We start from the raw sequence: 24944 nt of genomic DNA, 5'->3' as shown, positions 1-24944 counted from the left end.
TCATTACCAATGTGGCTGAGCAATTTCCCCAGTCTCTCGTTGTACGTGTAGCGTTCCTGTATAATCATATCAATAGCAGGCAAGATGGCATAACAAGTGACTCTCGATGCTTTGTTTGTTAAAGAGAACATATAGAACAAGCCGTCGGTGGACCATGGATGAATGCGGGTTTTCCGTTTCGGGTTCTATGACCAAATGCCTGGTGTTGAGGCAACGCGGCGCACCGCGGGCGGAGTGGCCAGAAACAAGTGGGTCCTATCCGATCTTAGATCGGGACCGCGAACTTAATCTATACCAAAGTTTATTTTCTGGGGATCATCAGTATACTGGCTTTTGACTCTCTTGCTGGTAGAACTGCCATATTCAGTGCAGTTGTATAGATAACAGTGTTCTTAAATTTGTGTTCACGTCATAGCGGGTATTGAGATGCATTGACAAGAATCTCGAGACTTCTCGACCTTGGAAGACTGGCAGTCTCGGTGTCATATTCAGAAAGAAAGCGATTTGCAATGTTACAATTGACAAATAATGGCTAGTGCGAGTATTTAATGGAGGTGGCGATTACCTGTAAGATGGGCTAACTTCTCAAGTGAAAGTACAACATATTGACATTGGAATAATATCAACCCAAGATGATGGGACTCAATATCCTGCGTTTGGTCCTGACTTGCTTTGCTGTCTACCGACTTGCCTTTGGGTACTCCTTTGATCTGAACGTGACATCTCAGACAGGATTTAATGGTGCAGTGGCATCTGAAAGCGAGCCATGCAGCCATGCAGGAACTGCAATGCTAAAGAAGGGTGGAAATGCTGCTGATTCAGTGAGTTTAATCGAATATTATTGCTTGGCTCGTTTGGCGGAGTTAACTCTCAAATCATAGATCGTTGCTACGGCTCTTTGCGTTGGAGTCGTCGGTGAGCCTTATCGAAAGCCACCTTAAGTCACAAGTCGGCTGACACCTTCTAGGGTTGTATAATAGTGGTATCCATGGTGGTGGATTTGCCCTCATTCGGTTGCCCAACAACACCTACGACATGATCGACTTTCGTGAGCAGGCACCCGGTTCTGCGAGTGAAAACATGTTTGTAGGCAACAAGTGGGGCTCGATGATTGGAGGCAACGCTTCGTAAGCACAGGATGATTTTACAAACTTAGAAAATATGCTAACGTCCTTAAAGAGCAGTTCCTGGACAATTACGTGGTCTTGATCGTATCTTGAGAAAGTACGGCACGATGGATTGGCCAACAGTCACAGCACCAGCGATCGAAGTGGCTGAACAAGGATTTATATTCGGCCATGATATGCAGTTTTTGATAAACTGGACTCGGCAAAATATGCAACCTGCGGATATTGAGCCGAATTTCTGGTTTGAGGATCCAGCCTGGACGCCAGACTTTGCCCCTGGCGGAGTGCCCGTCAAACGGGGTGAATTGATAAAACGGAAAAGATACGCTAAGACGCTGCGAACCATTGCGCAAACCAATACGACCGACTTTTACAACGGTTCCATTGCTCGAAGCATGGTACAGACCATTAAAAAGGCTGGAGGTAATCTGACAATGCAGGATCTCAAAGACTACTCAATCGTCGAACGAACCCCAAGACACGTCCAATACCGGGGATATAACGTGACAAGCACTGTTGCTCCCAGCAGTGGATCGGTCGTGCTCAATATTCTCTCGGTTCTGAACAACTACAAGGATTTCTTCACACCGGCCAATATGACCGATCTTAGCACTCATCGAATGGTTGAGGCTATGAAATTTGGATATGCTTACGTATGTGCCGATTTCGATAGATTGAATCATCGTTCTGACTTTAATTCAGCGAAACTCTTTTGGAGATCCAGGATTCGTTCCAAATATCACTGACCTTGAGGACGTCATGTTGTCCCATGACAGAACTCAGAGCATTTTCCATGGCATCGATGATCGGTACACTCACCTCAACGTGAGTGTGTACAACCCTGATCACAAGTGGACTCCAGAATCGTATGTGATGCCCTTTCTTTTCATTCTGCAATCATCTTTTTTTTTTTTTTTTTTTGGATAGAATGGTCTCCAAAGTTCTCAGCAGTAACTTTTCTTGCAGAGTGGGTACATCCCATATGGTCTCAGCCGACAAATCAGGTCTAACCATCTCCCTCACGACAACGGTGAATCTTCCCTTCGGCAGCCAAATCATGGACCCCATAACCGGTATTGTCATGAATTCACAGATGGATGGTACGAGATAGGGCCCTTTTCTTTAAGTGATCAATTCTAACAATAACAGATTTCTCCACCCCAAACACCACCAACGACAAGGGCTACATAGCAAACCCAAACAACTTCATTAAACCAGGAAAACGTCCTCTGTCATCTATTGCGCCGATCATTATAACTCGCCCTGATGGTCAAGTGGCTTATGTCACTGGAGCCGCTGGCGGAAGTCACATTCCTTCTACCGTGCTTCAGTCGGTGATGTACGCACTAGACCAGCATCGTTCTCCCAGTGGCGCCCTGGCTGCTCCACGTCTGCATCACCAACTCGACCCGAACGTCCTAGAAGCCCCTACGTCATATAACAACGAAACAGTAAAATTCCTTCAAGATAAGGAGCATGTGGTCGAGAGAAAAGATATTGAGAGTTGGGCACAAGCGATTGGTCGATCTGAGAAAGGCGAATTTACGGCTGCGTCGGAGCCATTTCAACATGAGTCTAATGCTTTCGCGATCTAAGTTGGCGGTGGTCTCGATTCATCTAAATGTACTAATGTCCAATGAAACTTGAGTCAATAATTTGGAGGAGGAGAGGGCGGGGGGTTGGGGGGAAGAACAAGACTATATGGTTATGTAAGAAACAAGAATAAAAAAAAAAGGAAAATACCTGTGGCTGGGTTTCCTTGTCGCAAGTAACAAAAACGCTTTTCGGATCGAGTAGAAGCGACCGTCCCCATTGAATCAATCTTATTGATTTCTTATACGTGTCTCATCGGGTATTGCTTCTTGAAGCCAGTCGGAACCTACATCACTCATAACAACAAGGTTTTGAAACGAGAACCACAGAGAATGAAGACGATGAACAAAAATCCAATATAAATGATGATCATACAAAGAATGTCCATTTGAAACAAGTCATGAATGGACAAGGGCCGATGCCTACAGGCCACAAAAACGGGCGGAGAGAGATGGAAAGAGAGAGATGCGCGAAGCTGTCTATCAACAAGAGCCCGTCCACTTAAAGTCAACTGCCCCTCAATGTCAGGCATTCCAGAGAGGCACCACGGATCAAGGGTGCTACTAGTGTTAGATCATAATGATTACACGTAGTTTCAGGACCCTAGAATGCGAGAGTCACACTGCCCCATGCTTGCATGCTCCCCTGTCTGAACTTTGTTCTCTATGCAACTTGCGATCGACCCTTGGGGGTGATTACTCCGCGGACTTCACGTCCATAGATAGTAAGAGACAACACTAAATTAATTAAATGGTATACATTTGCTCGGGCGTTGGAGTGAAGGATAATTGTACTTATCGCGCTTCCTAGCATTAGACCCGTCGTTGAAGCGATAAGCGTTCATCCATCGTTATAAAGCTGGGGACTAAGTGGGTCCGTAACGTGATCGCTATTGTCCTTCGCGATATCATTTGTGTATATATCAATAAGCATATAACAAAGAAGTCGCGGTCAACTAGTGGAACGTTATTTCCGGTTTCTAATTCCGAAGAATCATCCATAGTCCTTGATTTTAGGGGGTGACGTATTGTGGATAAGCCCTTCATGGCCGGTATGCATACCATACATCATGAGTGAGCATTGATTTTCGTCGGTCGGGTGGTGGCATTAACCCCAACACGCTATAGCCTCCCAGGGGGCATGTCGACGTGCTCAGCTATGGTAATCTAGATCAAGGTCCGCAGAAAGCAGATTCGTGCCCGAAGGCTGGGCGCCCCCTTAGGCGCCTTTTCTTGCGCTGGATGCATATGGATAGAGCATATATGACGTAACGAAGCGGGGTACGTAGTCATTGCCCAGGTGGTTGAACACCTGGGCATATGATATATATAAGGCGGAGTGGAACGCCATTTTCCTTTACCCTTTGTCCTTTAAACAACCTTGGGGTAACAAAAAATTGACACTTTGATAGTGAATATGCATGTTATTGGTGTTGCCGGTGCGTCCGGAGGTGTTGGAAAGGCGATTGTTGAGAGGCTAGCCCGAGAGCCTAAATACCAGGTTATCGCTTTTTCTCGCAAGGTGAGGCGTACTCAGTACTTAGCTTCAGTGTGAGAATTACTGCTAATCTTATAAGAAGCCATCATCGAACCATCTGCTACCAAATGTCCTGTCTGTACAACTCAACTACGAGGATGTCCCTTCAATGACAGAGACAATGGCGGCATTTAACGTTCATACAATCATATCGACTATTGTTCTGGTCTCCGACGAGACAAGTCAAGCGCAATTGAACCTGATTGATGCTGCTGGAGCTTCAACAAAGACAAAAAGATTCATTCCGAGTGAATTTCTCTTTATTCAACCAGCTGCGTAAGCACTTGAGTGTCCTTTGAATCCCCTTTATGGTCTCCGAACTCTATGAGTCTTCTGCTGATCATCTATTATGTTAGTCCTCCCTATCCGGATTCTGTTGTGGATATATGGGTCGCTTCAATAGCCCGAATCAAAATGAACTATCTGCAATACACCCGTATTGTCAATGGTCTTTTCATGGACTATTGGGGCATGCCACATATTTCCACTTCTCTGATTCCACACACCTTCGGAATCAACATCGCCAAGCGTGAAGCAGTCATCCCCGGTGACGGAAATAACATAATTTGCATGACTCTCTTACGCGACATGACCAACTATCTGGTCAAACTCCTTGATATAGAGGAATGGCCTGAATTCAGTGTGTTTGTGGGAGATGAACTCTCATACAACCAGATGGTAAAGATAGCCGAAGAAATTACAGGTATGTACTATTGGTATTAATTTTCCCGGAAGTTGGAAGGCTCACCTTCATTCCGCTTTATAGGCACGAAATTCAAAGTGACATACGACAGTGTTGAGAATCTCAACTCGGATAATGTTACCCTTCCACCTATGCCTAGTGACACCACCTATTCAGCTGAGGAGCAGAAAGCAATAACTGCGCAGGTGGCTAAGCTCATTGTGAATGATTTCATGGACTTTCCTAAAGATATTAGGCTCAACGACCGCTTTCCGGAGCTGCAGCCTATGAAGTTCAAAGAGTTCTTGAACATGTATTGGGCTGGCGAAAAAGCATGATTTGAATTGAATGTGGACGGCGTCCATCAGCAATCGCGAGTGCTTTCCATTCAATTTTACATCAGTTATCACCAATTGGTTTATACTTAAAACTTAAATCCTTTAGTATCTTTCATGACGTCGATGGACACCTCCCACATGCCTAAAGAAACACCCTCGTCGCCCAATTAAGTTTAGTTTTGCACTTGTATACTCTGCGCTCCAGGGCCCGTTCTTCCCGCAAAGCTGACGCAGCATTGTTGTTTGATGGACTGGGAAAGCCTCGCCTTTCTTTCTATGTCCTGCAGCGTGAGGATTTCCAGACAGGAAACTACACCAGTATGGGTTGCTAGCGTGCAAATGAGCTCTGGGCCATGAATGAATTTGCAGTTTAACTAGTTATGTATGAAAATGCAGGCGCTCTATCCAACTGAAGGAAAGAACTTATTGCCAAACGCCAATAGGAGGACCATTGACACAGACTTAGCAGAGGCTCATTCGAAAATAGCGCGGAATCAGCCGATTCTTGTTGGTCTCCATGTCCCAAAAGCCCATGAATTCAGCAAACCCATGAGCCCGACGAACATGAGAAACGATGAAGAATGTATGGTGTTAGAGATCAGATTATCTTGATGACCATATCCCCAGCTCTTCCCTCTTTCGGTTTCTTCTTCTCTCCATGCATCTCACTACTTTTTGTTGGGGTGGTGACCTATCAGGTGGCCCCCCATGGGATAGGATCGAGAGGTAGATAGCTTGTTTTCTCTCTTCTTTTTCTTCTTCTTCTTCCTTCTATCTCTGTCTGCATTTTGTGATAGCAATACAATCCTGTATCCGAAGATCCATTGCTGTATTGGAGATCCCTAGACTTTTTGATCTTCGCATCTTCAAGTAGTGTCTCTCATATAGAGCATCACCTCTCTTTACTGTCCCCCCTCTGTCTTCCATCCCTGACTCTATGTCCCCTTCCTGTCCCAGTCCCAATTGATAGTTGCAGACTTACCTGAACGGCAGAGAAAAAGAAACTGACCGCGGCGTTCACTGCCGGACAGTTTTCGACATTTTCTACCATATCCCATTGTCAAATAGAGTCTGGCTTAGAGCACTCATTTATAGTGTTTGGGTGAGACGCGGTGATTTACCCGATGCGAGATATAGATGTCTCCCTTCAATGTTACTTGTTATAGGAAGAACGACAGAGCAACACATTATATTTGCAAAGCCACAAAAGGACACGAAGAAGAGACGAGAAAAGGAAAGAGCAGAAACGACTATCCGATTGGAAATCCCCACAAAGAGGCATAAAAAACAAGGCATCCACAGGAACGCCAACACTGCTCCCAATTCAGAACCCCTCAGTCTAGGGATCTCCAATACAGCAATGGATCTTCGGATACAGGATTGTATTGCTATCACAAAACGCAGACAGAGAGAGAAGGAAGAAGAAGAAGAAAAAGAAGAGAGAAAACAAGCTATCTACCTCTCGATCCTATCCCATGGGGGGCCACCTGATAGGTCACCACCCCAACACTCATGCTCTCAACCGAAGTTGGTGAATGAACTCAGTGAAGCGATCCTTGCACTTAGCTGTGTCAAATCCTTCGCCAGATCTTTCAAGGAGACAGTGGCGCCCAACTCCTTGCCCAGCCATGTCCGGAACTCCATTTCGATCAGCGAGTCAACTCCATTTGCGCGAGCATTGAGCGAATCATCGAACGAATCATCGGAGATATTCAGCAAGTCTGCCAGCTTGTGCCGGATAGCCTTGATGATGATCTGTGCAGCGTCATTTTGGGTGGGAGCTGCCTGGAGAAGATCTCGGACACGGGTGACAGACTGAACCTCACCTGCTCCAATGGCGATTCCGGACTTAGGAATGGCTGGTGGAAGTTGTGAGAACATGGGGTACGTAAGGTGAGTGGGTGCCTCTTCGTCGCCGATACTGAACGAAGCCGGAGTTCGTAGGCCGCATACAAGCTGCGCGGTCTTTTCTGTCATGTTGGTGTGATAACGACCATCGATCAAATACTCAACCGTCGTCAACACCTCTTCCTCATTTTGCTGGTTGGCAACCTTGAATGTGTGTTTCCCAGCATATTCGGAATTCTCAGCAATAAACCCAATGCCAACAACGGCCCCGAGGTTGACGCTAGTGCCGTTCATTCCCTTGGAGACACGATAACGGGCAAGTGCATCCTGGAAATTGTTGCCCGCATTGTAGTTGGCTTGACTTCGGTTACCCACAATGCCGGTAATAGAGCTCAGCATCAAGAAGAAGTCGACATCTGGCAGCAGGTTGTGAAGGTTCCAAGATCCGGAGACCTTGGGAGCCAGTGCGGTCTGCCAATCTTGGTGGGTCATGGCATGGAATGCCCCATCTCTCAGCACAAAACTGCACTGTATGCATCCCTTGACTGGTGGCAACTTGCTCTTGATCTCCGCGAAGACTTCAGCCAGACGGGTGCTGTCCGAAATATCACATTGGAAGACATGGCTGGTACAGCCCAAAGACTTGAGGTTCGCAATTGTTTTCTGACCTTCTTCAGCCACAGTTGCGGACCGTGAAAGGAAAACGAGATGCTTTGCACCCATTGTAGCCAGCCTCACCGCAATGCTACGGCCGATACCACCCAAACCTCCTGCTAGTATGAATGATGCATTGGCGTCTAGCGCGAGAGGAGAGAGCGGAGCTGGCATAGCCGACACGGGATGCAAGTCCGGAACAAGCGTGATTTTTCCGATGCTTTTTCCAGTTTGCAACAGACGCATTCCGTCCTTGAGTTGGCCATAACCAAGGGATTGTGTGGGTCGAGCTTCGCGAATGCTTTCTGCCGACCACAACACCATCAATTCTTTCAAAATATCCTGGCATATTCCGGGGCGCTCTTCTGCCAAAGCATTCAGGTCAACCCCGGCGAAGGTGACATTGTGGAGGAATGGAGTCATATCGAGCTTTGACCCGGCTTGAAGATCAAGTTTTCCGATTTCGATGAACCGACCGAACGGTGCGACGCAAGCCCAAGATTCTCGTAGTGCCTCGCCGCTCAGTGAGTTGAGAACGATATCAACACCACCGGGGGAAATATGCTTAATTCCTCGCGAGAAGCTCAAGTCACGACTGGAGAAGATGTGGTTTTCAGGAATTCCGAAAGTCTCCATGATGAATTCTTTCTTGGCAATGCTTGACAGAGTCACAAAGATCTCAGCTCCCTTGACTTTTGCGTATTGAATAGCAGCTTGCCCAATACCACCAGCGGCAGCGTGGATCAGGATCTTATCACCGGCGCGAATCCGAGCAATATGACCTAAGGAATAGATGACTGTTCCATAGATGACCGGTAGTCCTGCGGCAATTTCGAAGCTGAGACTTTCAGGAATCTTGATCGCCAGATCCGAATGGATGCGACTGTAGGTGCGCAACGTGCCCATTCTACCAGGGGAAGGATCACCTAGACACATGACTCGATCCCCAGGCTTCAAGCCACTGACAGACGCTCCAATATTGCGCACAATGCCAGCTGCCTCGTGTCCAAAGCCTGGCTGCGCGATTTCTCCCATAGCCACCAACAGATCCTTGAAGTTGAGCCCAACAGCGCGAACATCAACCTCAATTTCATATTCTGCCAGTGGCTGTTCGACATAATTATCATCCGTGTTCCACACAAGGCTATCGACGCCTGGGTGAGGACTGGTCAATCGCACAGGTCGCCCAATCTGGTCCCATTGGAAAAGGGTTGGCTTTGGCCGCAAGAGCTTTGCATCAATCGCTGTGTTTGCGTTTGTGTTCTTGACAAGATGATTTGTTTCAATGACTTGATTCCGAACGCGATACTCGGCATTGGTGTTCTTAGGCCCAGCAAGGAATTGATGTTCGAAGACCCGGAAAATTGCGTCCAAATTGCTCTCCACGGTAGCGGTCGCTTCGCCGTCCAGGGATAAACTGACCAGGTTCAAGTTTTCGCGATCTTGTTCCCAGCGAATGGTACGTAACAAGCCTGGCGCCATTTGAAATTCTGGCTGCGTCAGGGGGTCGCCCATCACCCAGAGCAATGAGCTGCACGCAATAAGCAAGTCCCGAATTTTTAAGAATGTGCTGCCATCGACATTGTTGAGAATAGGCCGGTTTGCCTCCAGGAAGGAGATGCAAGTTTTACCCGCAAGGCTCCCCGTGTCAAGCTCATTGAGTTGGCAGACTGAATACTTGATACCTGCATTCATCAGCCGCTTCGTGAACAAGCGAGATATCTCTGACTCGGATTGAAGGATGAGGAGAACTTCCAAAACTGGGGCAGCGGTTTGCGACGGCTGCTTGATTGCGGTGGATGCCATCATGGTGTAGTCAGCAAACTCTGTATAGGCAGAGCTTGAAGCCTCGAAATCGATTCCTGAGAACCCAGTCTCTCGCAGAAGCCTGTCGTATTCGCCCTTTGAGGCAAAGGGTCCATTTCTTCGGAAGGCCTCAGTTGCCTGCCACCAAACAGCCAAGCTGCCGAAAGAAACGTTAGAGTGAAGTGACTCCGGTCGTGTCTCATCGAAGACAAGCAATCGCCCTCCTGGAGCTATCAAGGAGTTTAATCGTTGGAAGATTTCCTTCATGTTTGGTTCTGTGTGAACAAAGTTGTTGGCAATGATGAAGTCAAAAGAGTCCGGTTCGAAGCCTTGCTCAACGGGGTCGGTTCCCAAGTCAAGTGCTCTGTATGTCACGATGCTCTTCCATGCAGCAAGGCGTTCTTTCGGTGGTGTAGAGGCACCACTGAACACGGAACCAATAACGTATTTCTCGATGCGCAATGGGTCGTTTCCTTTACAGAAAGTCTTGAGGACATGTTCAGCCATATGTCCTGTACGACCCGAAACGTCGAGGATGCGCAAGCTGCGATAGCTGCGGCGCAGGATGTTGAGATACTGGTCAAGTACAGATGAAATGTTACCTCGCAACAGGTTGGTTTCATCCCAATCATAAAAGAGATTATCCATTCCAAACAGAAGATGTTCAGGCGTGACATCCTTCTTCAAGATGGCCGATATTTGGGAACCCATTCTGATTAGCAACTGCCCATCAAGGGTTTGGGCCTCAACCTCGCGATAAAGCTGCTTTTTCAGGCCAGGATTGCGAGAATAGTTCAACCATTTCTCCAATGGCACATATGGAACCGAATCAATCAAAATGTTTGCGGCAATGCCCCGTAGTAGATGTTGATACTTTTTGTGGTGAGATTCCAACGCGGAATCATCGAGACCTCGAACAGCCAGGAGACCATCCGTCGCCAACAGAGTCGAGGCTAGTTGGAGCTTACTAAACAATTCCAACTGAGCCTGATAGCTAACGGTAGAGTTCGGGGAATTTGGCACGAGCTTCCGCAGGTCATCGGTGGTGAACAAGTCCAAGTCAGGGTGCCAATCGATGGAATAGGAAGCCTTCTCGTCACTCAGGTTTTCATCACTTCTTTCTGGCTTGAATGGCGCCATTTTGGCCCCGACCAACGAAAACAGCTTCGCGCTGACATTTGAAGGATCCCACGAATGGATATCAATTTCGAAGCTATCATGAAGGCCAGGAGAAGCCTCACATGTGCAGCGCAGCGTGTTATTGGCCTTGGATGATAGATCCGTTGTCGAAAGCCACATTTCTCGAACCGAGCTTGGAATGCAGCCGCGGCTCAACATTTTCTTACCCTTTAGATCAAAGATGGCCGCGAACGCTGCTTGGAACGCGTTGTCGAGAGTGGTCGGATGAATGAGATGGTCGTGTGCATACTGCTTTGGCATCCATCGCTTGATCTCAGGGACGACGATATCACCCGTCATCAAACCACTGTCGCGGCCACTGATTGCGGAGTTGAACATGTTGCGGAAGGATTCGCCGTGATCGATATCGATATCACGGAGATGCGCATAAAGCGGAGCAAAATCAATCGGATCCTTGCAGTCGCCCTCCCTGGCTTCCACGAATTCCAACCACTTTGCTTTCTCGATAGCCTCTTGGCGAGAAGTATCAATGGGATTGACGGGGTACTTGTAGTCCGGTGATATTTTACCGGTGCAATGCTCGACCCATTCTTCGGTAGTTGGATCATAAGAGGCAACCTCGAATCTCTTCCATGAATTTGAAATGGTGGTTTTGGAGTCCGCCTCTGGATAGAACGAAAGGCATACTTCTATGCCTTGCGTTGTGTCTGGAACAACCAACATCGACTTGAAGACGACGTCTTGCAGATTTATACCAATCAGCTCGGCAGGGTCAGCGATCTGTTTCATGGCCTCCAATGCCATCACGATGTAGCCAGCGCCCGGAAATACGTAATCGGCGCCAACCTGAGAGATTGTCAGATTTTGCAAATAATTTATGCATGATTTGATGCGAGGGGTACTTACCACATGCTCCTTGAGCCACGGGTTCTCAGAAACACGAAGGAAGTGTCGCCAACGTGGACTATTGGGATTCCAGTCGGCAACGGGGGCTCCAAACAAGTCATGTCGAGGGAACTTGCGAAGACGCGTGTTTTTGATCAGGCGACTCTCGTAGAGCCCTTGTTCTTCGTGGTTGAACGGGTAGCTCGGCAAGTTGACAATCATAGTGGGAGTAATGAGGGGATTGACTGCTCGGTTAACCTTGTCCAAGTCAACATCGGCACCAAGGGCGGCCAGCTGTCCTATCGTGTGAAGCAGAGTGTTCAGCCCTGTATCCTTTCGAGTGAGAGTGGCAAAGTATGGTATCTCGACAGATGAACCGATAATATCCTTTGCTGCACTTTGCATGGCGGGGTGAGGTCCCACTTCTAAGATCACGTCAACACATGTGCCACGCGCTGAGACGCCATCTCCTTCGATGGCATCAAAGCACATGGACTTGAGGGCTTCTGTAAATCGCACAGGGCCAACAATACTGTCACACCAGTGAGACCCCTTCTCGGGCACACAGGTAGCGTCAAGTAAGCGGCCGGTGAGAGTAGAAAACATGTGTATGGTATGGCCAAAGCGCAATAGTCGTTTTGATGGTAAGATCCCCATTAAAGCTTCATAGTCTTCAGAGAGAGCCTCCATATGGGCAGAGTGAGCAGCATGGCCCACCTTCAGCTTTCGGGCAAAGATTCCCTGCTCATCGAGAAGCTCTTTCAAAGCAACAACCATCGCATCGTCACCGGAGACTGTGTGATTACGGGGACTGTTAAAGCATGCGATCGACAAGGTCCCCCCGGGCAGCTTTGCATGGACTTTCTTGAGAAGAAGAAGCAAAGGCTCTTCCTCAAGTCCAACTGCAATCATGCCCCCAACAGCATGTGATTTACCCCGGAGATGGACAGAACCCCGGTAGTAACTCACTTTCCATGCTGCTTCTCGTGAAATCTTGCCGGCGCAGTAAGCAGCCCCAATCTCTCCGGATGAATGACCCGTGACTCGATGAGGGATCAGGTTCCAACTGATGAAAAGGTCGATCAATGCGATTTGGACCGCGCAAGACATAGGGTGCGCCAAAGCGGATGTTGATACCCGCGAGTCCTTGGCATCGCGACCGAGCTCTTCGATTAGTGACCAATCACTCCCTAGAGATCGGAAATATGCCTCTGCCGCTTCCATTGACTGTCTGAAGACCGGATAGACAAGTAACTGCTCTCCCATCTTTGCATACTGGGCACCCTGCCCAGTGAGAACGAATCCTATCCTCAAGGACGTCCGGGACTTGATCGGTTTTGATGGAAATTGAGAAAACTTGTCTTGGACTTCTTGGACGGACCCGCACAATCCATAACTCTTCCAGGGGAGTCGAGATCTTCTTTCGGAAAGAGTGAAGGCGAGGTCATCCAATGCTTGGGTAGCGAGATCGTCAGATCGTAGAGGCCAGCCTGCAACATGCTCTCTGACGCCTGCTACCACTTTCTTCAGTGTCATCTCGTCAAAGGCTGAGAGAAGTAAGATTTTCGGGACCTGGCAGTTTTGAAGAACCAGATCATTGGAGCTTTGATTTTCATGTTTGACACCGTTGACACCGTTTGGGCCGCTGGCTCCGTGGGTACCGTTTTTGTCGTTGATGCCATTTGCGCCGTTAAGGCCATTCGTGCCGTTGATGCCATTCGTGCCCTTGATACCATTGGTGCCGTTGACGCCATTTGTGCCATTTGTGCCATTGATGCCATTCGTGCCATTGATGCCATTTGTGCCATTGATGCCATTCGTGCCATTGATGCCATTCGTGCCGTTGATGCCATTTGTGCCATTGATGCCATTTGTGCCGTTTATGCCATTCGTGGTAGCATCGTGGCCATTTGTCAAAGACTTTTGTTGATTGTGACTTCCAGCTCTGGCCTTGTATTTTTGAGAAATTTGTGCAACAAGAAGTTCAATCTCTTGTTGGGTGGGAACGGCTTGTCGGGTCCTATGAGGGGCAGATATATCACGTTCCTTGAGGAAATGAAATGCGTCGTCCAGAATGCAATGTGCGTTCGTTCCACTGATTCCGTACGCACTTATGGAAGATCTTCGCACACCAGAGGTAGGCCAGGATATGCATGTTGTGGGGAAGTGAACATTCCAGGCCTCAGGGATCTTCGGATTGACATCTTTCAAAGTCGCATTTGGCGGTATGACACCAGATTCCAAAAGTAGAACTGACTTGATGACACCGGCAATACCAGCCGCTCCCTCAAGATGACCGACATTGGGCTTCAGGGCGCCAATGTAAAATGGTGAATCTCGGTTTTTTGTATCGAATGCAGCCGCAATGGCTGTACATTCGATCAAGTCGCCTGCTTGTGTCCCCGTTCCGTGGCTCTCTGCATATGTCGTATCTTTCAGGTCCAGCCCGGCCGACTTGTAAGTTTTGCGAATTAATGACTCCTGTGCTGTTGAACTGGGAAATGTGAGGCCAGGAGTGTGGCCATCATGATTGATGCCAGTGCTGCGGATGACCGCTCTGATAGTGTCGCCGTCACGAACAGCAGCAGAAACGGGCTTGAGGATGACAGTTCCGACGCCTTCTCCGAATCCGTATCCATCAGCGCGCTGATCAAATGCCATTGACTTTCCCTCTGCGCCAAAAAGGCCTGAGTATGTCATAGACATCAAATGAGGAAGATACCCCATTACGCTCACGCCGCTGACAATGGCCTGCCCTCATAAAACCCTGCATATCAGCGCAAACTCTTTTTCGTGAATCTGAAGGGATCGACGACACAAGATAGCTGGGGATAAATCAAAAAGTTTTTTATTGGAGGGTAACTCCCGGAAGAGAATGAATGAGTGGCGATGGAAAGAGCAGGATTGGGGGTTAATGGACTATATTTTTTCTTTAGGGATGACTGACCATTTTGCTTTCTCTTGCGGCAAGATTTTGTCTCGCTAAATGAAGAGCAACGAGACTGCTCGAACAAGCAGTATCGACAGTAAGACTGGCTCCTTGCAAATCATAGAACCAGCTCACTCTCCCCGAAATCATCGAATTTTCAGCACCGGTAGGCTTGTGCTTAAATGAAAGCTCTAAGTCACTGTTGATGCGATCTGCGTGATGCCGGTTGAAGCCACTGACAAAGACAGAAGTGTTCGAGGAGATTACTTCTTCCATCGGAAGACCGGCTGCGAGTTTAGGAATATTACTATCTCTGTTCCGATCCTGACTAGGATTCGGGGAAGTTAGAACTCACCATTTTCCAGTGCATGATATACATTTTCCATCAAAATCCGCTGTTGAGGATCAAGACTTTGCACTTCTGTTTTGCTCATCTTGAAGAATGCGGAATCAAAGCCATTGGGACTCTCTCCGAGAAGGGAAGCACCTTTGGCATAGAACTTCACCGAAATCAGCTACAGTCCATAAAATCATAATGGGCTACCGACCGTTCCCCCATGATCTGGGTCTGGGTGATAGAATGCCTTGGAGCTAAGTCTATCCTCTGGGATTGGCCGAGTGGACTGTCGCGCTCTCAGCAGGAAATCCCAGAATGGTTCGGCTTCTGTGGCCTCATCAGCGGCACGGATTGCCAGTCCGATGATGGCCATTGGCTCTGCCTCGGCAGCATTGAGATCACCAGGGTCTTGCGTGCCGTTGCCTTCATGACTATTCATGAAAGAAGGCATATTGGATTGCAAAAGGGATGTTTGGGAATGGTTCATGGGCTGGAAGAAAGGATGGTTTTGGGTAGTTGTTTCAAGCGCAAGCTTCTATGAAGAGCTAAAAACACTAAGTTAGGTCATTGATGGGCCTCTTATATACCGTACTCAAATATGCCAAAGCCTGAATTTTGTCCTCCCATGTGAATGCTCATTATTCCACTTAGTCCGCTAATCCTGCTATATCTAGGGGTCCCAACCCCTCCAAACTAGTGATATTGCTCCACGACGCTCTACATGCATGGATCAGACATCGTTTCGTATTAGAAAAAAACACGTTAACAAGGTTATGGAAACTTCATTTCACACTCTATTGTGACCTGCAAAAGAACAGAAATTAGTGGAGAAATCGAAAGATTCCTTGGGAGGCACTACAGAAAGCTGCTCACTAGCTATTTCGGGGAGTCAACGTACATAGAATGATAGGGTGAGAATATACGACGATGACATTAGCTGTATTGTCCTTCATATGGTATTTACAATTACATCCATGACACCAGAGGTATCGATGTACTGTTACTGTCATTACAGAGGCAGTTATACGACCCATTCTTAGTGGTACACATGGAGGTCCAACGTTAGTTTCATCTGCAGAGCTATGGATAGTTGTATACTACTGCAAAGTTGCGGCCCAGGCGCGGAGATTGTGGAATCGTGGCTGGCTGTAGATGCAGTATCGTATCTGCAAGCCACGATCGACCCCTCTCTCGGATCTCTCAATTCCCTCAATGCTTTCAATTCTGTCATCATGCAGAAGTCTCCTCTCTAGGGAAGCCAGGCCCGGTGCGATCGGCAGGGCCCGATCGGCTGGATCCACTATCCAATCAACACCTTCCAATATTCACAGCACATCCCCTCTAGCCGAAGAAGATCGTTCAGTTTGAGGTTCACTCGGCCGCATATTTCCGGAGTTTGGGCCCGTGGGAGAATTTACCACCGCTGAATTGTCGGTGAGGGGCGCCAACAGCGCGACATCATTTTTTCCATCATCTTCTTGCGCAAAGCCACTGTCGTGATCATATATACTCTGCACACGTCAACTGCACAAGCGGCTTCAAGGATGCCAATGGCGGAACAGGTACTGCCTTCCGTACGCCTTTCGGTGGGTGGCTCACACTGCTCGGACAATTCGTACACATGCGGTGCGCACGGGCTTCTGTATACGGCGTTCATAATTAGATATTCTAAGTCATCATAGCCAGGGCGCATGGAATTGGGGAGTAATTCTGTGTACATAGTATAGTATATTGCATCACTCCAAGGAAGAATATTCGTGAAGCCTGTAGACCGATTTATCCCGTGTCCAATTTCTATAACTTGGTAGACTGTATACGACAGGGCAGGAGATCACGAGTAAATAAATGAAGACAAGCTTAAAATGAGCTGTGGGAATGAGTTACATAGTTCATTCTTGCTGGAGCCACTAAGAATCAGGATCTAGAACACCGTGCCGTTGACAGGACTTTCCTAGGACAGGTGACATGACAAGCAGATTTAACCTATCCGCATGAGATGCAAAGACCAAAAGTAGAAGAAGAGATTGAAAGAGCAGTACGAGATATGAGGGAACATATCTCAACTTCTAAAGTTGTCTTGGCCGGATTCGGCCTGTCAGGCTCTTCACTTGAACCACAATATCGTTCCAAAGCTCCAGGTCTTTGTCTGGAGTCTCAATTTCATAGGAATAGAAGATCAATGCCAGTGCCTTCAGAACCATTAAAGTGGCAAGGTGCTTTCCAATGCACTCTCTTCCACCCATGCTGAACTATAGTGGCAGTGTTAGTACTCAGATACTCGAAGAGCACAATGAGAGCTTACCGGCAAACTGTAGTAGTTAACCTTTTTGGCTTCATCTGGATCATCTAGCCAACGTTCGGGGCGAAAGCTTCCCGCGTCACGACCAAAATATTCTTCCTTGCGAGATGCTGCACACGCATTGACACCAATGACTTGTCCCGCGCGGAAATGATAGCCTGCAAGGTTTGCACCTCCTTTGGGTACCACACGAGGCATTGTAATGGCGGCGATTGGGTAAAGTCTCAAGACCTCCTTGAGAACAGCCTGTAGATAAGGCATTGTCTGTACAGCCTTGTGGGAGAGGATGCCACGCTCAACGGTGTCTGAGCGCTTCATCTCTGGGTCGATCTCATCTCTTAGGCGCTGTAAAACAGCAGGTTCCCTGTAGACGTGAAATATCGCTTGGGCCACGAAGGACGGTGTGAGCTCAGTTCCGCCTAGAGCACCTCCGATTCCAATGCGAACTTCTGTATTGTCCATGCGGTCGGCTTCCTTTTGTCGAAACCAGGTGTCCAAAAAGCAAGCTGTTCCCTTGGAATCTTTCGCTGCTTCCTTCTCGGCAATTTGCTTCTCTGAGAAATTGCGCACCTCCTTCTCTCTCAATATATAAGACGGCACAAGACTCCAAAGAGTTTTATGCCACTCCGGAATAATCCCCACCACACTAGCGTAAAATGTGCTTGCTCTAGTAAGTGTCAAGAGTCCATTGTTATCGGCGTCGTTTTCAACACATCCGAAGCTTTCTCCGAAGATTAGCAATGCGCTGTTATCCATGCTCCAAAACTTGAGCCAGTGTAGCAAGTCACAATTTTTGCCGTTCTCTGCCAGTTCATTGAACTTTTTCGAAAGAATGTCAAGGCCTTCATCGATCAAAGACTCCATTTTGATGACTTGAGAAAAGGAAAATGAGAAGTGAAACTTTCGACGTAGTTCCCTGTGGGCTTTGTTGTTTCGCTCCGACACCAGTGTGACCCCACCTGGGTTGGTGAAGGGCGCATATGCTTCAGACTAATCGCAAATGAGATTCAGAGGAGTTCAATATCAGAAGGGTACGAACTAACCTTCTCAAATGTGGTCCGAGGACCGTAAACCTCTCTCATGATATCCATGTCGGAAATGCTGAATTCGTTTGGCGCAATTCGCACCACAGAGCCTTGGGACATATCAGCAATCTCAAAATTCAAAGAAAGGAACAAACCCAGCTAACCATAATTTTCATGAAGTTTCACAATTGTCTCACGAGATTTGCCAGTAAGCATCTCACGTAGATACCATAGTCGAGTAAACTTTGCCCAGAATGGGCCAGGAATGCTTCGTAACGGATCGCAGTAGTGCTTTATAATGTTCACTAAACATATGCCGGGGACAATGGCCAGCAGGAGAATGGCTGCTGCCACTGTCTTGTTGACGTCGAAAGCATTGACGAGTGTCATGGCAGGAATATCCCTCTTAGGTGGCTAAGATGTTGCTAGCTAGGTAGAGATAAATGTACGGCCCTATGGATTGGTGTGTTTATAATTACATGACCTCTCGGAGGAGCTGAGCGATAAAATAAATAATCTGATTTGTAATGCTTCCTTCATTGGAGGTGATGGGCAAGTAAAGCCTGCATCGGTGCTTGGGCCCATGCTAAATCCAGTTGGGTCACTGAATATTGTATTGCATCGTTTATTTTAATGCTCTGCCGCAACAAGCGCGAAAAGAATTCCTTTACTTACCAGTGGGGCCAGCCCCGCTAGATGCAGGAGAAGACGGACAGCTCATCCTCCACGTAGGTGCATCTTACTTCGGAGGACTGTGCTCGCACAACTCCACTCGGCCGCAGGGGTACTCTAATATTCAGTGATGCCTATCTTTAGTTATTGCGTTGGAAAGCTACACTGAGTTGTCAATCTGCCAGCCTATCCTGTCATGTCCTCCACTCGGTTGCAGAATTTAACAGCATAACAAAGAGACTTTACTTCCACCCATTGAGTAATTGAAAATCGTGGGATCGGTCACAACTACGAGTGCGGCTGGATTACTAGGAAAAGATTTGATGAGTCCACTTCAATTTGAGGTAGTCATGATAAAATTAAGAGCCAGACATTGCCATGATGATGTTCTAACTTCAGGTATGAGCGTCCGCCCCCCATGTGACTATAGCATCAACGAGGCTGTCAATTTCAACCTCCGTGTGGTCGGCATGTATGATGCATCTAACACGCTCCTTGTCTTTCGGAACAACAGGAAAGCCCACCCCGATTGTGAAAAAGCCTTTCTCGGTGAGCCAGTCTTCCAGACTGTGAGACAGGCCGCCTTTAGTCAGGAGAGGAACAATAGGTGAAATAAAGGCCATGGATTTCCAGTTCGAAGCGGCGGCTACTCGTAGCCGATCCTTTTTGCACGAAATGTTCCACAGTGCATGCCGAGTGAGAGAACGATAGAATTGGTGCACTCGCTCTTGAAGAATCTCCCTCCTCTACAAAGATTGTCAGTAGAGTCAATAATCACTAGAACCGGAGATATACCTTTGCTCCTTCTGCACTTGCAATGACGTTATAGGACGCCCTGACAGTGGCCATGGTAAGGAATGCGGGAGCGGTAGTGAATATGAAGTTTCGGGCGTAGTTGACCAGAGTGTCCTTTACCACAGGAGGGCATAGTATTGCGGCTTTCAAAATCAATATAGGGAATGGCTCTTGAAAGTGGAACGATCACTTACCACCTTGGGCATTGATTCCCTTGCCGAAGGTATGTAAGCGAATGGCAAACTCATTCTCAAGTCCAAGATCGGAAATAAACCCCCTGCCCTGGGGTCCCATAATTCCATTTGAGTGAGCCTCATCGACCACCAAAACAGCGTTTTTAAGCGGAAGACATTCTTTGACACATTGCACAATCTCGACAGCTGGAGCTATGTCCCCGTCCATGCTGTAAATGGACTCAATTGCGAGGAAGACAGTTTTCTCACCTTTTGCAACCGCAGGGTCGGATTGGAGGATCCCAAGTAAAACAGCCTTCAGTGATGCAGGATCATTGTGCTCGAAGGCTTTGATCAACGACGCCCGGCTACCACGCATGCCGACATGAGTACTCGCATGGATTGCACTGTCATGGACAATGATATCATCGGGTCTGGGAAGAACGTTGAATATGGCCACATTTGCTTCATACCCAGAATTGAACAACAAGCAGGACTCCGCGTTGTGGAATTCTGCCAGCCACTGTTCCAGCGCGAAGGTGTATGCTGAGGTTCCGTCCGCTACGCGGCTGGCGCCAGCCCCGATTTTGAAATCAGGATTCCGCTGAATCTCATTCAAGGTTTCTTCGCGGTGAACTCCAGAGTTCAAGGACAAAAAATCATTGGATGTGAAATTGACAAGCTCGGCGTATGACTCAGGGGGACGAAGGGTCCAAAGGCGACCTATGTCTCGTCGCTTATCAATGGATACTTGCAGGCTCTCAGCAAACTGTGTAGGGAAAAACACCATTTTGAGTAGGCTAGGATTACTCGAATGGTAATGTCGGACGTATTCCAAGGTTCTCGTCTTTCGTTCAAATCCAAATGAAGGGAAAGATGGTACCCCTGAAGCCGAAGCAAAGACGTTATCTTATATATTATTAAAGTAAAACGCGGGGCCAATCCACAGCGGCCGGGTGTGTCTTTCCCAATTTTGACATGTTCCCATGTAGGTTAGAACATAGAAGCTATTTTACCAAGTCCCTACATCGGCACAAATATGTTAACGGCGTAGAATATTTATCCAACGCCCGATTTCGGCAGCTTTCTCTCACATCTAAAGGCTGAATGCTACTAGTACTTACGTATGAGCGACAGAATATTTTTATACGACTAAAGGTAAATTCCACAAGATACAAGTGTACTGATACCTCCCAATTGAGCGAATCTGACTTCTGACTTTTCACCTGCGTCAGGACTTACGAGCCTGCTAATGATCCCGAGCTCGTCAAAGCAGTAGTAGAGGGCCGGATCTACGCGCCTGTGTAAGATGCGGTGTAGGTCTCGATGCAAGCATGGCACACCTTTGCTCTCCAGCTCACCAAAGTCTAGAGCTGCACCGTTCAACTCATGCAGTAACACTATACATGGTGCATATATGCAGTCATCTATCACCCCTCACGATGTAGTGTCGTGTAACTCTTCTGGAGTGGGGCTTGTGGTTGGAGTCACTACATGCCTTTTACATACATGCAAGTTACGTGACTGGTATTACGCAAATTACATTTGGATAGGTATTAGTTCCGTAATTTTGAAAAGTGAATAATACAAGATCGAAATCAGACCATGGAGATGCTGTCACGATTGGCAAAGGTGCATTGTCGATGCCGAGCTTTGGAAACTTGAGAGACAGCCGGAAATTTATGAGGGGAAAGCTGCGACCACACAGACTAACTAGGTATTACCCCTCTTTCTGGACACGATCAAGTTTCTCGTCTCGACGGCAAACTTAGTCCTTCATTTGTTCCGCGCAATCGTTTACCACTCGTCCCTACCAGCATACATAACCCACCGGCTCAATCATCTATCTCGACCAAAGCTTTGGAGAAATATCACTACTGGTCCCTCGTCATGAGTGAGATTGAGAAGTTTGACTTCAGCTTTCATGCACAGGATGATCCCGATTCGTGCAAATTGAATACTGCGAAATGGAAAGCAATTCTTGCCAACCACCCGAAAATCGAGTTTGTATGGCTGCAATTCATTCTATTTGAAGGAACTACTCGATTGAGGATGATACCCGTCTCATACTTCACAAAGATGATCGAGAAGAACCGAAATATCAGCATCTCATCAGCATACCTTCATGCTCTTCGCAATGATGACATTGCGGACGCTGCGGCGTCCACCGGCGCGATGTATCTGGCACCCGATATATCCACTGCTTCCATTACTTCTCATGAGAATTCGCGGGTTCGCATCCTTGCAAATCTGGTGAACCAAGATAAAAGTCCGCGAGCCGAATGTATTCGCTCCAAGTTGTCCTGCCTGTCGGACATCCTGTCCCACCTCCACGGCTTTTATCTTCTCATTGGATATGAAATCGAGGTCGTCTTCTTTCGAAGAGAGGACAAGGATGGCGCCGAACCTTTTGTAAACCACAAATGTTCTGCAATGACATTCGAAATGCGGTCATTGTTGCCTATGATAGAATCCATCGTGAGGAATTTTCAGGAAGAGCAAGTTCTGCTCGAACAGTACCACTCAGAGCTTTCTCCTGGGCAATGGGAGTTCGTCCTCCAGCCCCAACAGCCCTTAAAAGCTGTTGATACTCTTGTTCGCGCTCGGGATATCATCTCTAGGATGGCAGAAGAGTTTGGATATCGCGCAACATTACACCCTCGACCATTCCCTGAAAATATTGGCACGGGGGCCCATATACATCTTTCGGTCAACTCTATTGGCTCGTCGTCGCCCCCGGAGGCACAATACTCGGACCCATTTTTTGCGGGTATCATCAATCATCTTCCATCTCTAATGGCATTTTGCCTTCCGCTCAACGTGTCTTACGGGAGGCTGGCGACCGGACTTTGGAGTGGGGGGAATTTGTGAGTTGGGGATGGCAGAATAAAGAAACTGCCTTACGTCGCATCACCAATAATCGATTTGAATTGAAATTGCACTGTGGATTGGCAAACCCATACACATCCCTCGCTGCAATTTTGGCTGCGGGTCTTGATGGCCTCAGAAAAACACTGCCACTCGTCGCAGGGGACTGCCAAGTCTCTCCCGCGGAGCTGTCAGAAGAGCAGCGCGAACAGCTTGGCATTACTCCGCTCCCACGTGATATACAGCAAAGCATGAAGTCTCTCGCTGATGATAGAGACCTGCAAAAAATCTTGGGGGAAAAATACACGGCCACTTATCTTGATGTGGCAAGGGAGTGGAACAAGCAAGTCGATGAAATGAGCGAGCAAACGAAACGAATCACGATATTGCAGAATTACTAGGCATCACAAGAAGACGTTGTGCTGCTGCAAGTTACGGAGTCCTCCCTATGATGCTTACATCCCAACTTCGCTTTTGAATACATTGAATTAGATCGACTTTCAATTTCAAACCCTGTTGATACCCTAATGGAACATTCTTGGGGGCGGATTCTCCTTAGGTAAACACCGAATAGACTCCCGCACAGCCCAGCATTGGACCCAGATCTCGGGCCCCGTCTCTTGTAGTCGCTGCATTGCGACCTTCCACTACCTAGATAATCGTATGAAGTTCAAACTTAAAATCTTTAATTAAGATAGCTATATGAGAATGTATCTCAACTTTGAACAAAATCAGACCGATGCCCAGGTCGAAATCGCGGAAACCTTGCAATTGTTAAAATTGGTGTTTTGATATTCTACGGTTAGATAGTGTAGTGGTGGAACCCGTGACAGTAGCGTATTAGTGGCCTGAGGTATCACAAATGCTTCAGGAAGCATGGCATGCAGTCTTCTCCTTCGTGAGAGAGCATCGCACCATCATCAATATGACTACAATTTTTCCACCAGATTCTTCATTCATGATATAGCTTCAAGATCAGTATTTCAGTAGCTTCCTGAGACTACTCTCTACGCCTACGGTGGGCATGGGAGTGGTTGGTTGTCTTCTCTCCATTGGTATCGACCCGTCTGCTATATCAGACTGCCATCGAGCCATCCCCATTTCAATAGGTATATGTATGGGAATCATCCTCAAAATACCACCACTCTCTAAATGAACATCTGTAATTTTGAAATTATCTGAATATCGCGTTTTCTCGTGTTTTAAACGTGTCATATAAACATTACCAGTGCTGAATTCTAAATCATCTAAAATTAGAACATATTACCCTAGGATGAGGTTTAGAAACGTGGTCTAAAATAGGGTAATTCCAAGGTTAAAAACGTCACGCTTTTCGAGATGTTTGCATTGTTTGGGGTCCAATGGAAACCCCTCCCCCCCCCCCAACAAACCCCAAAAAGCTCAATGGGGTTTGGACCGGGTTGGGCCGGGTTGGGCTTTGGGTTTCATGGGCTTTGCGGAGGTCTAGTTTTAACCGATCATGGTTCTACTTTTCATTGAATCTCCAAGGGTGCTTAGTATTCGATGTTGCACGTAATATGACTGGCAAAAAGATCATTTGGCTCCAGGGCTCCAGGGCCCTCGGTGACCTATCAGTAATTGCAATCCCCACAATTTATTGGCGAATAGTATAGCCCGGCCATTATATAGTAAGCGCTTGAAGCCGGTAGATTCTCTAGTTACATATATGTATTGTCATTACATGTCCACGTATTAAATACACTGTCCACGTCACTAGATCCTCGGTATCAAATTCACGGAACTTTGATGAATTGCGGGGCGGCCCGCTCCCGCCCCATTGCGAAAAATTCTCTGTCATCCAAGCTAGTAATACTCTTTTGTCGTCCGAGCGTATACTCATGCGATATTCCCGCAAATAGCGCGCTATGCAACATTGCTCTACGCGCCTGGGCATGTATACATAGATCGTCATATTGAATAGCGGTGTGACGTTTTGCATCCAAGCATCATAGCAGTGATCGGCGAGGTTTAACAAATAAGACGGCTATATATATACGGAGTATAAAAAATCATGCAGGTGGATGATCTTGATCGGGCCTCGGTATTAAGCAGTATACACCAGTAATTTCCGTACACACTGTACGGAATACTTAAATACCAAATTACACGTCTGGGTAATCGGGTAATCTTTAGATTAACAGAACACATTCCTGACAATTGAATCACCGCATGGCAGTGCAATATAATGCAACCTTGGAATAATTTAGTGGTAAATG

The 24944-nt window shown here is 47.3% G+C and overlaps 6 protein-coding genes across 6 annotated transcripts; 3 read left to right on the top strand and 3 right to left on the bottom strand.

Moving 5' to 3' along the window:
• Positions 1-632: 632 nt before the first annotated feature.
• Positions 633-2722, top strand: N7446_007558 (gamma-glutamyltransferase family protein; the record flags this gene model as incomplete). The annotated part of the gene is made up of 7 exons (XM_058516303.1): positions 633-821; positions 882-915; positions 968-1127; positions 1180-1780; positions 1830-1993; positions 2094-2227; positions 2277-2722. The coding sequence occupies 7 exons, from the start codon at positions 633-635 to the stop codon at positions 2720-2722; spliced, it is 1728 nt and encodes a 575-aa protein (XP_058373481.1).
• Positions 2723-4136: 1414 nt separating this feature from the next.
• On the top strand, positions 4137-5276 carry N7446_007557 (uncharacterized protein; the record flags this gene model as incomplete). The annotated part of the gene is made up of 4 exons (XM_058516302.1): positions 4137-4241; positions 4300-4532; positions 4613-4959; positions 5023-5276. 4 exons carry the CDS (start codon positions 4137-4139, stop codon positions 5274-5276), a joined length of 939 nt encoding a protein of 312 aa, XP_058373480.1.
• A 1518-nt stretch (positions 5277-6794) lies between these two features.
• Positions 6795-15326, bottom strand: N7446_007556 (polyketide synthase; the record flags this gene model as incomplete). The annotated part of the gene is made up of 5 exons (XM_058516301.1): positions 6795-11570; positions 11631-14360; positions 14557-14825; positions 14894-15038; positions 15087-15326. The coding sequence occupies 5 exons, from the start codon at positions 15324-15326 to the stop codon at positions 6795-6797; spliced, it is 8160 nt and encodes a 2719-aa protein (XP_058373479.1).
• Positions 15327-16941: 1615 nt separating this feature from the next.
• On the bottom strand, positions 16942-18589 carry N7446_007555 (cytochrome P450; the record flags this gene model as incomplete). Its single annotated transcript, XM_058516300.1, has 4 exons — positions 16942-17124; positions 17178-18164; positions 18218-18309; positions 18364-18589. 4 exons carry the CDS (start codon positions 18587-18589, stop codon positions 16942-16944), a joined length of 1488 nt encoding a protein of 495 aa, XP_058373478.1.
• Positions 18590-19266: 677 nt separating this feature from the next.
• Positions 19267-20629, bottom strand: N7446_007554 (aminotransferase class I/II-fold pyridoxal phosphate-dependent enzyme; the record flags this gene model as incomplete). Its single annotated transcript, XM_058516299.1, has 3 exons — positions 19267-19617; positions 19667-19809; positions 19861-20629. The coding sequence occupies 3 exons, from the start codon at positions 20627-20629 to the stop codon at positions 19267-19269; spliced, it is 1263 nt and encodes a 420-aa protein (XP_058373477.1).
• A 1100-nt stretch (positions 20630-21729) lies between these two features.
• Positions 21730-22710, top strand: N7446_007553 (FluG family protein; the record flags this gene model as incomplete). Its single annotated transcript, XM_058516298.1, has 1 exon — positions 21730-22710. The coding sequence occupies one exon, from the start codon at positions 21730-21732 to the stop codon at positions 22708-22710; it is 981 nt and encodes a 326-aa protein (XP_058373476.1).
• Between the last annotated feature and the right edge of the window lie 2234 nt (positions 22711-24944).

This window comes from Penicillium canescens, assembly GCF_028828765.1.
Source record: "Penicillium canescens strain IBT 15451 chromosome Unknown utg000004l_segment0_segment0, whole genome shotgun sequence".
Taxonomy (NCBI): Eukaryota; Fungi; Ascomycota; class Eurotiomycetes; order Eurotiales; family Aspergillaceae; genus Penicillium; species Penicillium canescens.
This window is presented reverse-complemented; position numbering and strand designations above follow the sequence as displayed.